Source organism: Manacus candei, unplaced genomic scaffold (assembly GCF_025592945.1).
Source record: "Manacus candei isolate 608988 ecotype Guabito, Panama unplaced genomic scaffold, ASM2559294v1 h1tg000043l, whole genome shotgun sequence".
NCBI classification, from domain to species: domain Eukaryota; kingdom Metazoa; phylum Chordata; class Aves; order Passeriformes; family Pipridae; genus Manacus; species Manacus candei.
Window position 1 is genome coordinate 11,303,072 of NW_026138091.1, and position 17,158 is coordinate 11,320,229.

The 17,158-nt window shown below is 41.8% G+C and overlaps 1 protein-coding gene across 4 annotated transcripts in view; it reads left to right on the top strand.

The window, feature by feature from the left end:
• Window positions 1-4,726: 4,726 nt before the first annotated feature.
• Window positions 4,727-17,158, top strand: part of GXYLT1 (glucoside xylosyltransferase 1) — a 44,035-nt gene continuing 31,603 nt past the window's right edge. For 3 of the 4 annotated variants that reach the window (XR_007905895.1, XR_007905894.1, XM_051795545.1), the window contains exons 1-2: window positions 4,727-4,995; window positions 15,206-15,298. Coding sequence is in view for 2 of the 4 variants with exons in the window: in XM_051795545.1 (XP_051651505.1) it covers window positions 4,796-4,995; window positions 15,206-15,298 (293 nt within the window). In the remaining 2 variants the exon portion in view is untranslated. The remainder of the gene's footprint in view (window positions 4,996-15,205; window positions 15,299-17,158) is intronic. The other variant, XM_051795547.1, reaches the window with a different exon arrangement.

Sequence of the window (17,158 nt, forward strand, 5' to 3'; positions counted from 1 at the left end):
CATGTGCAAGCAGCAAGTGTTAGGAGACTGTTGACATAATTACCAAGTTTGGTACTGCAGAAATACTGCCTAAATTGGCATCAGATACCAGAATGAGGCTATTGTCACTAGTTAAAGGGGTCTAATTTAGTCTTACTCATTAATTTTAAAAGAACAGAAGGGATTCAAAAGAGGAGATCAAGTTCTAAAGCCCTTCTATCACCCTTTTACTAATTTCTTTCCACTGTTGACTATTTAACAGGACTGCTACACAATTATGGGTCTGAAGATCAAAAAAAAAAATTTCTTAAATTCCACACAAATATTTTGGCAGCCATGGGAGATCACAGCATTCCCACACAGATATGGGCCTGGTGCTTGAAGATAGCTTAGGACAGCATCCGATTTTATTTTACCCTTTCTTGTCTTGAAAAAAAATAAAATAGTAAAAAAGAAAATTTCTAAAGTTACAGATAAAAAATGGGTAAAGGAAGGCTGAATAATGCGTAAGTGCAACCATGACTCAGCAGCACTTCAAGTTATTTTGGTTATTTCAGGCTCAAAGTTCAGCACAACACAATATTCCAACTACTTGCTGGCTCTGCTGCCACTCATACAGTGGAATGGGCTGAAAACATGACTCTATTGACACCTTGGATAAATCAGTGTAATGTCTGCACAGCCCAGGGTGTTGCACAGGGCACTGCAAGGCAGGTTGACTGCTTGCCCTGAGTAATTCCATGAACTTCAGGCATGACCAAGGCTGTTAGCCAAGTATAACATGCTGGTACCTTAGGCAGTTGTCTGTGATGTGGCTGTTCTATTCAGTTTTAAAAGAAGTAGTCAGTACAAGAGACAATATTAGTGTTTTATCTCTTCATTATAGTTCAAGCACCAAATGCATTGAACAACTACCCCATTTGGTTGCTCTGATCTGATTTGTTTGTTTGGTTTTTTTTTTTTAATTAGCAACTACAGAACTAAAGCAACCCTTAGAGAAAATTATGTGGACAGACAAACATTAGGACTTTATTTCTCCATTCTTGATGTTGTCTCACATTGGTTTACAGTGTTACACCCAGAAAAGGGTCATTGTCCCAAGAAGTCCGATGATACCATATGTACAACACATGGCAGCAAAGCAGTTTCTTCCTACTTAGCCAACCTCACAATCTATCATAGCCGAGTGTTGACACTGCAGCTTGTATGAAGGGGCACATGAACATCAAAGAAAGTGTTGCTGCCTTTGAAAAACTCTTAACTGGTCTGCACGAGGCAGCGTTGACACAAAGCTGTCAGCAGAAAATCTTATTGCTCTGCCAGCTTAACTAATAGTTTAACTTCCTGAAAGAACAAAACCAGGGGGAATGATACAGATGCGTCTGATTAGGACTGGGTTTTTTAATTAAGTTGATCTGATTTATATCTTGATCTAATGAATTTTTAGAATGTTTTTTCCTTTTCTGGCACACAGTAACTGCCCTTCTGACCCTTGAACATGCTTGCAGAAGTATAAGATGCTGATTTTTAAAAAAAATTGATTGTTCTCACTACTTATATAGCACCAATAGTTTAATAAGTTTGCTGTTTTCTGAGTTTCAACTAATTTCTGAATGTAGTAAATAGAATTGAATTCTAAATATACAAAAGTTACCACAACTAAGTAACTAAATTCCAGTCAAGAAAGAATTTAAAGATTTAAAATTGTTATTAAAAGGAGAGAATCTTACACCTGATTATACCTCTTCATGTTTTAAGTTACTAAAGATTAACAAATGTTATAGCTTAATATATTACATATTGTTCATTAACTATTCATGGTGAGTAATAAAGATACATAATTATTAATCTTTAAAGAATTTATAGGTGGAATGAGGTAACTGGATACCCGACGGTGTTTTTTTCTCAGTGATACTACCTAGGTACAGCATTTCAGTCACTTTTGCTTATCTTCCTTACTCAGAGGTCTGAGTTTGTAGTTAGAAGCATTTTATCTTTATCACACCACCTGATTAAACAGACAGATTTTGCAGTGTGAAAAAAGACTTGTGTGCATGCAAGTTTAGCTGTTTTTTGCTTCCCAGTAGCATGACAGAGCTTAACACAAGATACTAACTTTCTCTCTGACCTTACCTTAATTATATTTTTAGAGCACCGCAGATACATTCCCACTGATCAATTATTAATGTATTATTGGACAGCATTGAATGAAGAGAATCCTGGAAATTCCTATTTCGGTAATGACATGATTGATAATAACAATTAAGATATTCTCCCTGTGTTGCCTCTCTTTAGCATTCCTTATTTCTTCTTTTCTCATCCAAGAGTATACTTTCTTCTTCTGAAGCATGAGAGCATTATTGCTGCCCATTTGCCACGTTCATTCTTTGTGCCTTTTGTAAGACCTTTCAGACCTCAGTTTCCCTGGCTGGAACACTCTTCCACAAAAAAGGCAAGCGTAACACCTCAGTAGGGACTAACTGGTCTCTGCTTTTAAGCTTGCTGTCAGTAAATAGTGGGTTGTATCTCTCCACTCTGACTCTCTGTGTAACTCATTGCCTGGCATATGGACTTGGTAGTGTATGTAAGGGACTGTGAAGTGGGACAGTGCACAAATTCAGCAGGTAGATATGCAATGAGAACAATGAGCCAGATTTTGAGTGCAAACACAAAATCAGGGAAGCTGAATGGCAAGTTGTGGTCGAAAGCCATGAGGAACACAGAGCAGAGGGGCAGAAAGCCCAGCTAAGACTTTGAGTGGGACTTTCGGAGCTGGTTCTTTCTCTAGTGGAAGCCAGCACATGGATCTCACTGACATAAATTTCCCTTACTTCATTAAACAAACTCTAGAAAGAGTTCTTTTCATGAATACTTCCCCATTTCATCTCTGACTCCCATCTCTACCTCGCCATCTTTGGCGCTGAATTCTCATCATCCCCGTGCCCCCTAGTTCCTTACTTCTCTTGAATTCTACTTCTTTTCTCAGTCACAACTTCCCTGCTTGTATCTATTAGTAATCATCCTGGTATCTGCACTGCAAACAGAGTTGAGTATCCAGTATTTTCTGAGGGCTACCTTTTCTCCTCATTTCTTCTTTTATTTTGAGAAAGAGGCAATGAATAATTTTGGCAGAACAATTTTGGTGTTGCTTCTCTTCCAACTACCAGAGTTGTCAGCTGGCATTCTTTTTTCCCCCTTCTTTTAAGCACAGCCAAGAGCAGCAGTAAGCTATGGCTGAGGTTTTATGGGCATTCACATATGACATTCACCCTTAGGCCACACAATCTATAACAGAACTATTTTTTTATGCTTTATTGTAAATCATGTTGGCATTTTTCTTAAAATTCAGGGTCCTGAATTCATGCAGTTAAATGGGGATATCATCTTTTATTTTAAAAAAGGGTGTTTTCAGTCCATAGAGAAAATGTGAGCCAAATGCACTGTGAGGACAAAGAAGGAAGCAGAATTATTCCAAACTTGTATTCTTTTTAAACCTGAAAGCTGAGGGAGCAGCACTGGGTGATGACTCTAAAATACTTACCTTGGCAACAGTAATTAGGCTGTAAGGTCTTTGCTCAGTGGTCTGAGCCTGTGAGGGGGGATGCACTACTGTACTGGATTCAGCTGAAACCCAACCAATATTCCCCCTGTCTAGCAGGATGTATAGTTATTATTTCTTCTGCCACTTCCCAGACCTATATCTTGTTGTCCACAAGCATGACTTGGTGAGCCAAAATAACCCTCTCTTTGCTAGTGACCACAAACAAATCCTGCAGGCTCAGTTCACCAACCTTCTCCAGCCCAGCATCCTCCTGGCCCAGCAGCACCCACCTGCTCCCCGGGCCAGAGTACTGTGCCAAGGCCAGAGGAGGGAAGGACACTGAAGTCCAAAGTGATTTGCATGCTCTTATTGTTTCTGTACAAGGAGAAAGGACGCTTGTGTAACTACGGCTGCCTAAGGAATGAGAGGGAATAACAGAATTACAGAATGGGTCAGGTTGGAAGGGACCACAGTAGGTCGTCTGGTCCAACCTCCCTGCTCAAGCAGGGTCATCCTAGAGCACATGGCACAGGATTTCGTCCAGATGGTTCTTGAGTATCTCCAATGAGGGAGACTCCACAACCTCTCTGGGCAACCTGTTCCAGTGTGCGGTCACCTGCATGGTAAATAAGTTCTTCCTGATGTTCATGGAACTTCCTGTGCATCAGTTTCTGCCTGTAGTCTTTCGTCCTATTGCTTGGTACCATCAAGAAGAGCCTGGCTCCATCCTTTTGGCACCCTCCCTTTAGCTATTTGTACTTATAGAATATCCTTGTGGAGAGGCATTTGTGAAGCTTTTATACAGGAAAATCGAAGTTATCGCAACAGAAACATTGAGCATAGGGGAAAAGAGTGTCATTTTGAGGGGACTTTAGCCCCACTTTTGCCCTTCACGAAGACACGGCGAGACAGGAGCCTGTGCGCTGTCCCTGCGGGCTCCTGGTACGTCAGCGCTGCCGCTGTCTCTGCCTGGGACGTTTCTTCTCTCGACTCCTGCCCAGGGACGTGTTCCGGAGACCTGAACGGGGGCGAGCCCAGGCTGAGCGCGGGGCCGCGGTGGCAGGGGAAGAAGAGGAAGAGGCTTTTTTTACTTTCGGGACAATTGGACTGTGGCCGCCCCGACGGCCCCGCCCCGACGGCCCCGCCCCGACGGCCCCGCCCCGCGGCCCGACCGGCTCCGGCCCCGCCCCCCCGGCCCCGCCCCGCCCCCCGCGCGCCGCCGCCGCGCCCGTCGCGCTCGCGCTGGCGGAGGATCCGCGGCCCGGCGGGCGGAGGATGCGGCGGCTCGCGCGGGTGGCGCTGCTGTGTCTGGGCTGCGGCGTCTGCTCGCTGCTCTACGGCCTCAGCCAGCTCGCCCTCTCGCTGGAGCAGGAGCCCGGCGGCGGCGGCCGGGAGCCGCAGGCCCGAGACCCCGCCGCGCCCGGCGTCCGGCGGCAGGCGGGGAGCGCGGGCCGGGGCGAGGCGGGGGCCCGAAGGTACCGGGCGCGGGGGCCGGGGCCGGGCGGGGGAGGCACGGGCGGTGGTTCCCCCCGCATTCCTGCGGGGCGGGCCGGGAGGCGGGAGCGCCGGGCGCCGTCCCTGCCGCGGGCGGAGCGGGGCCGTGGCGCCCCTGGCTGTCCGGGGCCGGGCCTGGGAGGCGCTCTGGCGGGGCGGGCGGCGGTGTCTCCGTGCGCTCCCGCTCGGCGCCCCGCGGGCCGGGCACCGGGGAACGGCGGCTGGAGAAGCCTGGAACAGACCAGGCAAACTTTCCGAAGTGGCGTTGCCGTCGGCCAATGCCGCCCCCGTGCGCGTCCCCGCGGCTCAGAGCGCGTCCCTGGCCGCTCCTGATAGGACAGGGCGGAAGGGTGCGTTTCTTTTTTCCAAGCGAAGAAAATTTCAGGGTGCTCGTTCAACTCTGAAATTTGGTAACTATAGAGTTATCAAATATAACTTCGTTGAAGCAAAACTTTTTATGGGATACCTTAATACAGCCAGTGTTCTCACAGAGACTGGCGAGTTCAGTTCTGCAGTTAAAGGGATGTAAGTGTGAGCATCTCGCACTCTGCAGAGTCACATTGTTCTGTTGCCTGCCTCCTATCACCAGAAATTTTTATGTGGTCAAGCAGTGAGTGAGATTATGGAATGAAAATTAGTAGTTTGCCTTCAGGTTTTATTTTCCTAATACTGTTCACTAGTGGCAATGGGAATCCTAATGCCAGGAAAAGAGAAGTGACAAGGAATCTGTTACTGAAACTGGAGGAGGAATTCAGGCCAGACCTTTCTGGGCCAGCCTACCTCTAGCTCTGCTAAGATTCTAAAGCAATTTAAAAGAATGTGAGTTTAATGGTTTGGAGATGGTCACTCCTTCCTAATGCTGCACAACCTCTGGCGTCCCCCACTACTTACACTGCTTTTGCTTGTCTGAGCACACAAATGAGTTGATCTGGCATGTTGACCGGCCTGAAAACCATCTAGTTTTTTGCCAGCTCAGCGCTTTGAATTGCTTCATCATGTAATTATGAAAGTGTCAGTGCTGGTGCAAAGGAACTATGGAGGATAGTAGGATGACAAGCTGTGACTTAATAATCTTAAAATACTATGAAACAGCATTCTTAGTTACTAGGGGTGGAGTCAGCTGAAACGCGAAACCCAGCTTTTGACTGGTGTAACTACTTAGAATTTTTTTCCCTGTACTTTTGCTTTAGTTCAAATTAATACAGATTATGACTTGAAAAAAATGTGAGGATGATTGTTTCTCATTTCTAGTTCATGATTAAAAACTCATGAACAGTTGAAATCTACTGGTTCTAAGGAACACTAACTGAAATAAAAGAGTTACCTTTAACAGTTTTATATAAGATTTTATTGGTTTAATGTGCTGGTTTAAAAGTTAACCAGCAGGGGGAATGAACTCAACTCAAAGGAGAGATTATAAGTCAGAATAACAATTTATTAAAATAATACAGTAAGTACAATAATACAAACAAACAATTGGTCTCACCCCACAAAAACCCAAATGTATAACCCAGTACCCTGGGGCCTGAACAAAATGGTGTTCCTTGGGCCCTGTTTGAGTCCAAAGTAAAGGGAGAGGGGAAGAACCTGCTGGTGGGAGAGCTGCTGCAGTCTGGCCAGAACTGGTGATCGCAGTCCAGTGGTGGTCTAAATCTGGTTGAGAGCGATGAGATGCAGCCGTCCTCTGGATCCCACGAGTGGGTTGGAAAATGTTCCAAAACTCCAAGATTATATATCCTCCAGTTCAGACAGGAATGCTTGGTACTCTCCTCAGGGCGGGGAGTTCACAAAGGGTGTGAGGACAGAAACATCCTTCTATCTCACAGGCCTCTTAACACCTAGTTTATAGCCTGAGGAGTCAGGCTCTATGGGCAGAGGGTGCGAATAGTCTATTGACAACAATAGTCTAGTTTCTGGGAAATGACATGGAAGGCTATAGAATACAGTTTTGGGTTACACCCACCATGATGAACTGATCTCAGCTGTCCTAACTAGGACATTTAATAAATCAGTTTTTAATAGAAATGTGAGGAAAAAACGTATGTATGATATTTGTTTTACTAAGGAAAACATGCAGTTTACACGAAGAAAAATTGTATTAAGTCAATAAAAGATGATAATCTAAATAATTTTACTAAACATTGAAATGACTTCCAAGTGCATCATGCTCCTGGTTAGCAGAAGAAGAACCAAGTTCATTTTAAAAGCTGTACTCTTTCAGTATTTGTACCAAAGTGTAGTTTTTAAATCAAAGATATGAGTGGGGAAGAACCCCAGCAATGTGCAAGAAGCTTCTTGCTGGAGTGATGTCAGATGAGATATAAATCATCCCTGTGTTGCAAAGTAGAAAAGTTTTACAAACTGAGAAAGTTCTTTTCTAAAGGTCTCAAGTGCCACAAATAATTCCTGTGTATAGTGTCATGGAGGCATATCTCCTTGCAAAATCAGTGTCTGTTGTCACCTCTGTGGGATTTCTTTGCCTGTAGACTGCTGTCAAACTGAAGGCTCAGGAAGAACATCCCCTGTTGTAAGTTATGGAAACATGCTGTTTGTGCAAACAGTGTGTGCAAAATCTAGTGGCGAGTCAGTCCCTTAGAACAGTCCCTTAAAGGCTTTTGTTTAAGGAAAAATTCTGTCCTGTGACAGTTAAGAAATACCCCACTGAATACTCCCTTAGATGCATGTTTCAGTTATTCTAAAGTATTAAAACTGCATTACGTTCACTTGTGTAAGTGATACATGCACATCTTAGTGAATATATTGATGTCTTTCAGTTTTTATGCTTCAGCTGTTCCTTCAGTGGAGACTGAGCACAATGGCCACATGGCTGTTATATGCCCACTTCTAACTATCTTGTGATTGTGTAATATCCTGAAGGGTCCATAACCTTATAGAAAAAAATGTGTTCCGATAACCTTCTAATCCTTCTTAAAGTTTAATGTTTTATATGCATTAATAGTAACTTTCATAAATGGGTTTCTTCAGCTGTTTTCTCTGACAGCTTTAAAATACACTTCAGCAAAGCAAGTCTATCATCTGAAGGCATTTATGCACTCAGTAGTGTTCTTCTCTTCTCTTTAGCCAAGAAGGGTTTTCTTTTTCGGAATAATCTGGTTTAGTATATCCCATAAGGGCAGAAAGAACTCGATCATGCTCTGGGATGGGGAAGTTGAATTTTCTGTCAGTTTTCAGAACATGCAAACATGAAAACTGCAAGCTTTGAATAAGGCTTTGGAATACTATACCTGGAAGAATTTAGCAATAGTGATGACACATTTAAGTAGAAAATAATTGAAAAGGAAATACCATATTGAAACTAGAATTACAGCTTGAGGCATGATCCTCCAATAAGCATAATAATTCAGGGGAACTTTTTGGGTAATCAGTTTGTTAAGGAGTTGTTTGTTTCAAATGCTAATCTAGCCTGAGGAACAAGAGGACTGAAAACTAAAGGCTTGTATCTTGAAACTTGGTCTAAACAGCTGAAAAACCTTTTAAGAATTTAATAACTAAATTAAGGTTGGGTTTTAGCTGTGCAGTGAAGGTAAATTGTCCTATTTATTATTCATTTTAGTGAGAAAAGGAGTAATGAATAGTCAGTACAGTCATAAGTAGTAGCTAAGTGAGCAGTGGACCTGAACTTGAAAAAAATGAAAGCATATTGATGTTTCTACTTTCAGAAAATACAAAATAAATCAAAAGGCAGTATATGTAGTCAGCCTTTTTTTCTTTGCTAGTATGATTTATGGATGAAGAAGGTGGCTAAGAAAAAAAATGAAATTAAATTAAAAAAAAATCAAAACCAGAGTACATAAACATATACTTGCTACAGTATGTTGTTAAATAGTGCTGTAATCCGCTGTCGGTGGAGTATCCATTCAAGTCAGTCTTTTTCCACATGCTTTCAGATGAGTTAATTAGCAGACTGAGAAGTGAACCTTCAGTTAATTTTATCAATATTGCCACTTCAGTTAGGCAGATAATGTTCATCTATTCAGGGCCAAAAAAGTGCTATTCTAATGGCAAGTTTGAGAAATAGAGAAAGAATCAATCTGTTGTCAGTTCTGTGATGTTAGCAAGGTCAATGAATTTGACTCTATTCAAATGAAACGTTTTTCCATTGTGCTGTAATTTAGCATTTTTGCAGCTGGCCACACTGTTTTGCTGTGTGTGACACAGATATCTGACTGTATCAGTCTCTTGCTCTCTTAACTATCCTGGCAAGGGGAGAGTTAAGTGGATTATAGTGCATGGAAAAGTGTAGGAAGTATATCCATGAGCTTAGCAGAGGAGGGTGGCTGTGACAGGTAATTGGTTCTTTCCTTGGCCTGTACAGAGCTGGTTTTGTCTCTATCAGAGCTTAACCAGCAGTTTCACCAGTCTGCTTCTCAGCTATTCTTGAGAAATTGGTCCAGAAGCTGTCTAAGAATTACAAAATATGAGTTAAACTTCAAATCATTGAGTGTTTCATCCTTTTAAATTGAAAATTCATTTTAAAAATCTGCCGAATTTGTCAAGCAGTTGACTAGCAAATGTTATTCTACATAGAAATATTTTAAATTAATGAAACATTATTGAGATTTTTCCAGTAAAAAAGTTTGGCATTTGTCAGACATCTAACATTGCTTTTACTGTCTCCTGTGTAATAAAGCCATTGCCTCTATGACAAAGTATGTCATGACAAATTTGTGATATTGCTGCAAATGTTCAGGAAAAGCTATTGAGAAGAATCAGAAATTCTCAGTGTATTTGGGAGTTGCGTTGAGCATTTCATCATCTCAAATTTTTATTCCTGAGTGATTATGAACAGGAAGGAACTAAAAAATGCTGCTTACCTGTTTTGCTGCATGTTGTGGCTTATGCCATAGGAAAGACACCAGGCTGTCTCTCTTGATTGATTCATGCAGTTGATCAGACCTGGGTTGTTAATGCAGTACTGACAAGGACACAGTACTCATGGCTGCAACCCTCACCATTTGGACATTCTGCTAAATTTGCTGTGAAGTTACAGTGGTATAAAAGATGCCACATGGATTAAAAAGTATTCTTTAAACTGTGATCTTCATTAAGAGATTACTGCTGATTGTTGTGGAATTCCTTATGGTTAAAACTTGACTCACCTGAGCACAAGGCCTCAGTCTTCATGACTGCAACTTGTGCATTGCTATGTATTTTGCACAATAATTTAAAATTTTCCTTTAATTCTGAAAAGTTTTCAAATCACAATACAGACACCTTTTCTATGTCTGTAGTAGTAAAATTTTTACTATCCAGTGATGTTGAAGCTAAATTACCTGATAAAGGCAGTTATGAAATGCCTTTTTTCTTAAAGAAGAGGTACCTTGAATTGACAAACAGATCAATGTCTGTGACACCAGTGATTTTTGAAACTTCATATTTCTTCATTTTTATATTTTTGACATATTTATATTTTTATATTTTATGGATGTTAGGAGTTGTCCACTTCAGTAGTGTGATGGAGGCAAGGCTGCTGCATTTCTATATTCCTGGGTCCAGCCAGCTGAGCATTTATTCTTAATAGGAACATATGCTCTTAGTGCTTACACACATGGTTGGCCACAGAGATCAGTGCAGAGAAAACATCACTTACACAAGACAAGTCCTGATCCTGTTCCCTTCTCTGGCTGATGAGGGTGAAAGGCTTTGGTGAAAAATATATTAAGGTTTATAATGTGGATCCCTCCAGTAACTGATCTTAGACACTCATTCTGTTCAGGAACTGCCTCCTGGTCCTCTCTTTTCCACTGTTGCTAACCTGGGTGTGCAAACCCATGAGCCTTGCAGACCCAATTCAGTTGCTGGTACTCACACCCTTTGGATGTGCACACACATGTAAAGATGAATACACTATGGATCTTTCCAGTTACTGTCTTTAGCCTTGTGGCAGCTGGCCACAGGATTGCCTCATGCAAAGGGGTCTTTCAGATAGCTGGCCCTGACCTATAGCCTTAAACTTAGCCAATCCTCAAACCCCAGGTGGCTGGCTTAGACCTTCTGGAACTTCCAGTAGCCATCCCTCAGACCCTAATCTCTTGTGGCTGTGTAAGAGAGAGGTTCTTTTGGTAGCTCAGACCCTCTGTTCTCTGCAGAGCCTGGCCCAGTCTTATGGCCCATCTGATAGCTGTCTCCCAAGCCTCTTGCTCTACTGGTAGGCTTGTCTGGTTGCTGGTGTGCACCAGCGTGCACACACCTACATGCTACTTGCACACATGTCTCTCCAGTTCCTGGCACTGCAGGCTTGTTGGCCCCTATGATCTCTGGCCATCTTTTCGTTTGTGGGCATTTTGACCTGTGTACATGCACATGGAACAGAGCCACTCCTGTCACCCAGGAAAACAGAAACTGAGTTTAATAAGAAGGCTGGTGATCAGGCACACAACATGGCCAATCATATTGACTGGCAACCTGTTCACATGTGACTGGACCCTCTTATTTTCTCACTGTTTTTTGTGTTCTCATTCCTCCCTAGTTCACCTTGATCCCACAGTGAGCCTCACACCCCTGCAGGCTGTATTCCCATTAGGCAGTTGGTGAGGTGCTCTGGAGAGTCTTTCCTGTTGTCTCATCTGGTGGAACTTCTGCCTGGTTCATGGGCTCACTGGGCATGGGTTCATGCTCCCCTGAACTGGGGCTGGGTCAAGGTGCTCCATGTGCCTGGGTTAGACTGCTGTGTTTCTTTCACCTGACATTATTTTTGCTTTCTCTTTGTGGAGAGACTGTCCTTTAATCACATAACTATAATAGATGAGAACAAAATATCCCTCCCTAGTGGTGAAAGTGACCATTCCTGTCTGACTAGTTAGTAACCTTGCTGAAGTGACAATGACTTTGCCTGTTTGATGAACAGATATAATGCATCTCCCTAGTTTGTAAAGTAATTGTTTGTAGTCTAAGCTTTCCTCAGATTTTATTAAAAATAAGAAAATATCTTCATGAATTGCATTTGAAATGATCTTATTGTGAATAACAAGAAGAAAATTATTCCAGTCTCTTAATCCTTTGTATGCAAAAACCTATGGTCAATTGAGAGAGACTTCTGTTGAAAGGAAAATAGTCTTAGTCTAACATGAAGTTACAAACATACATATCTTAGTAATGTTTTGGTTTTAAATGTGAAATTTATGACTCGAATCCCATGCTGATAATGTTGTTGTGCTGAATGGAATATTGGAGAGGCCTAATGTGTCAGAAAAATGACTTAGGCATTACTTCAACCCTGTCTCTTGCCTTGGTAGTTTGGATAGGATAATAGCTCAAGACAGCTAAGAAAACTGTTGTTGACAACTGGAAGAGGAATACCCTGTAATAATAAGACGAGGACAAGGGATCAGACCCAGCCAGCACGGGTTTAGGAAGGCCAGGTCCTGTTTGACCAACCTGATCTCCTTTTATGATCAGGTGACCCGCCTGGTGGATGAGGGGAAGGCTGTGGATGTGTCTACCTGGACTTCAGCAAGGCCTTTGTCACCATCTCCCACAGCTTCCTCCTGGAAAAGCTGGCAGCCCACAGCTTGGACAGGGGCACTCTGTGCTGGGTCAGGAACTGGCTGGAGGGCCGGGCCCAGAGAGTGGTGGTGAACGGTGCTGCATCCAGTTGGCAGCCGGTCACTGGTGGTGTCCCCCAGGGATCAGTGTTGGGCCCAGTTCTGTTTAATATCTTTATTGATGATTTAGATGAGGGGATTGGGTTTACCATTAGCAAATTTGCAGATGACACTAAGCTAGGGGGGAAGTGTCGATCAGCTGGAAGGCAGGAGGGCTCTGCAGAGGGACCTGGACAGGCTGGAGAGTTGGGCTGATTCCAACAGGATGAGGTTCAACAAGGCCAAGTGCCGGATCCTGCACTTTGGCCACAACAACCCCATGCAGTGCTACAGGCTGGGGACAAAGTGGCTGGAGAGCAGCCAGGCAGAAAGGGACCTGGGAGTGTGGATTGACAGGAAGTTGAACATGAGCCAGCAGTGTGCCCAGGTGGCCAAGAAGGCCAATGGCATCCTGGCCTGGATCAGGAAGAGTGTGGCCAACAGGACCAGGGAAGTGATTCTTCCCCTGTACTCAGTGCTGGTGAGGCCACACCTGGAGTACTGTGTCCAGTTCTGGGCCCCTCAGTTCAGGAAGGATATTGAGGTGCTGGAGCAGGTCCAGAGAAGAGCAACAAGGCTGGTGAAGGGACTCAATCACAAGTCCTATGAGGAGAGGCTGAGGGAGCTGGGGTTGTTCAGCCTGTAGAAGAGGAGTCTCAGGGGAGACCTCATCACTCTCTACAACTCCCTGAAAGGAGGTTGTAGCCAGGTGAGGGTTGGTCTCTTTTCCCAGGTAACTGTCAGCAAGACAAGAGGGCCTGGTCTTAAGCTGTGCCAGGGGAGGTTTAGGTTAGATATTAGGAAGAAATTCTTTACAGAGAGGGTAATCAGGCATTGGAATGGGCTGCCCAGGGAAGTGGTGGATTCTCTGTCCCTGGAGGTTTTTAAGATGAGACTGGATGTGGCACTTAGTGCCATGGTCTAGTAACCACAGTGGTAGTGGATCAAGGGTTGGACTTGATGATCTCAGAGGTCCCTTCCAACCCAGCTGATTCTATGATTCTATGATTCTAAGAAGACAATAATCTTCCAAACCAGAAAACTGTTTTTGAGCGATTGTCTATTAATGTATCCTAAAAGTATTGAGAAACAGTTACTTTAAAAAGCTACACAGTAGAGATTGTAAAGATTGCTCTTCAGATAAGTACAAGGTCCTAATGTGCCTTGAAGTTTTTAAAAAACTTCAAAAGCCACAAAGATTTATACAAGAAAGAATATAGCGGAGTGGTTGTATGCCATTGTGGTTTTATACCATTTACTTTAGTAAAGATGAGTGCAGATATCTTAGTCACAGTCTATTTTCATTTTTTGTATCTCACTATTTATTTGTGGTGAGCGTTCTTAAGTCATGACATAAAATTACTTGAAAACATGTATCTACAGAATACAAGGATTTCCTGTGATCTCTACCAAAGAACTGCATCGAACCTCCCCCCCAACACATAATGAGGCTTTGTGAAACTCTATGTTTATCAAGTCGTTTTTCTCATGTGTTATAAAAAGAAGAAATTACACAGCTTGCCATTTTCTGGTGCCATTATTTGCAAAACATTGGCCTTTACAGATTCCAGATGATGCTACTAAGATGATGCTGATTCATTTCAAACTTGCAAAGCCAGCTTCCAGAAGAGGTCTGAGCTATAGTCCTTAAATACCTTTGCATTGGCAGCTTTTGTGTTGGTTTTCTTCTTGCACATGTCTTTCATTCACAGATATTAACTTTCAAGGGAGAATAAGCACTACTGGCTTTGTGTCACCAGAGCAGGGACCAGAGAAGGGCACACAAGAGTATATCCCTTGCTTTACAATATTCTGCTTGCTCATTGCAGATGTGCAATCTTGATGTTGATTTTCTCACCAGAACCTTTGTCAATATGCTGCTGTTTCTATTTTTAAATATTTCCTATATTGCTGTTGCATAAATGTAATGGTGAACTAGTAAAACATGTTTTTTTAGTTGTTAGTGTAGCACAAGTCAATAAATTATTAGTCTTGCTATTAGTATGGAGGAAAAAACTTGCCAAATGTGGTGATCATTTCTGTATTGCATTAACCTTTTGTTCTGAAACAGTGGAATTCCTTGGTGCTGCAAAGCCCTATTTTTTATTAAAAATCAAACTTGCAGGTTTGCACTGAATAGAGTCATGGATGAATAGGAATTGTGTTAAATGGATATGTAACTTTGAAAATGAAAAGATATAGTTGCTCCTCTGCTTTGAGTAGACAAAGATATTGAAGAGGTGAAGGAGTTCTTTCTAGCAGTAAGTGTTGCAATTTGCTCTGTTACCTACGGGACTTAATTTAAGCCAAGAACAGAGAATGACCCTCAAAAATCATAGCCCCTCTTGTTTTTTTCTCTGTGAAAATATGTGAAGAGGAAAGGCTAAAGGATGGGACCCTTCTTCCTTAAAAAATCCTCCTGGTTGGCACCTAATACGTCCTCCTTTGTATTCAAGTTGCATTGCACAGCCAGTTTTCTGTCAAGTAATTAGCTGTTCAAGTTGTATTTGAACTAGAAGATAATACATTTAACTTTGCCATAAAATCAGTAACATTTATATAGGTTATTTTTGTCTTATTCTGTTAGGTGTAAGAATTTGTCTGTATCTTTCTGGAATTCCTATTGGATGCTGCCCTCTGATGTTTGTGGAATGAACTGCTTTTGGGAAGCTGCTTTTAGGTAGGATCTGTTATTAAATAGTACTTTATTATTTGATTGCAGACAGGTGTAGCTGCTTTTTAGCAAGATGACAAAGCAAAATATTTTGATTGCTTCACATTCATTTCACCTGCTGATGTTGTGGTTTCCTTTAGCTTGGTTTTTCCTGGTACATTGTGTTTTAAAATTGTAGACCCAAGTGTTACTACAGAGTAGTTTTTTTTCAATTGTGTTGCTTCATTAAATAGAAACTTGCTAACATCTATTAAAAGCCTGCCTGAATATAGTCTGAAAAGTTAATGATAAATTATTTTCCTAAAATAAAACTTGCACAGTAATACCCATGATGTAACTTGCAATAAAAACTGGCAGATACACTTAGTAGTTAAATTCGGATTTTTTTTTTATTTAAGTTACATGTTTTATAGAATTTGAGGAGGGTGCTTCATCCAAAAGCACTGAAACAACGTTTTAGAATGTTCTTTAAGATACATTATGTTAAAGCATAGACTGTGTCCTTAAAGTTGCATCTTTGAAAATAAGTTTAAATGTCTTAATGTGATTGATGGTTCATATGCTTTAGGCTGCCAGATTACAGAAGCAGCTTGAAAAGAAACAAGCTCCCTGACATTCTCTAACCTGCATAGCTCTCTTCAGTGTATAACTAAAATTTAAGTCAACTTTTCTTATATTTAAAAGTTTGCTGATAATCCTTTCAGATCAGCAGATCTACCTTTTCTTCTTAGTATAAAGCTTGAATATTTCTGGGGAAGCAAAGGGGAAAAAGTTTAGCTTCACAAGACTTAATGTGTTTTTGAAAATTTTGATTGTGGGAAAGACTTTAGATCACCTGTTCCCATATTCTTCTCTGCTTGTGTGTTGTCAGTGCTTTTTAAGATCATCAGTTGCCAAGAAGTTCCTTAAAGAGATTGCTTAGATTGATTTTTAGTCTGTTAGTGAACTGTACCTGTAATTTGGGACTGCTGAATTTTTCTCGCTGCCCTTGGTAGCCAGTGTGTCAATCCATAGTGATTCACCTGACTTCAGATTTAGCTGTCTGAATGGACTTAATTAACTTCTTTTTTCCTCAAAGGTTAGCTTTTGGGAGTCTGGCTTTATGAAGTTTAGCATGGTGGGATAAAACAAATATCAGTGCTGTTGTGGTTGAGGATGTTGGGGCTTATTTTATGCTTAATGGAGGGACAGGATGTGATTGTAAGCTTCATTTAATCCTCTGAGCCAGTCTAACTCTTGTCTGTTGCTGAAAGAGGACAGGATCTTGCTCTCTTCTGACCCTATTGACCATGATGATGTCCATGAACTCTCCACAATACATTCAATGTAATGCACTAAAATAGCAGAAAACTTCCTTTCTGGATTTTCTGTCAGGCTTGAGGCAAGTGGGATTTTGGAACCAGAAGTGGAAGACCCCATGCAGTTTATTTACACATACCTTAGGTTGTAACTTGTATTCTCCTATTAAGAATGCCACATGTGGCTGTGAAGACAAGTCAAAGTATGCATTGATATGACATTACTGGATGAGTCCACTTCCATGATGAAACAATTGCTATGGCGAACCCCTAATATTTGCAGAATTTTGTGTTTAACATTTCATTTTGAAATTGAAAGAAAAAAAGCTACTTAAATGAGTAAAGGGGGTGTGATGTTCAGATTAATAATTTCTGATTGAATTGGATTATTTTATCAATATATTACTATTAAATTAATCCCCATATATTGTGCTGACTCTGGTGCTTGCTGAATTCCTCAGTGAGATGCTCTAACTTCAGAGTGGGCCAGCATGCTTACCCCAAACTTATTCTTACTCTGTTTAATGAGTTCAGTTGATGTTGGAGAGATGCAGTGAGTTTGTGTAGG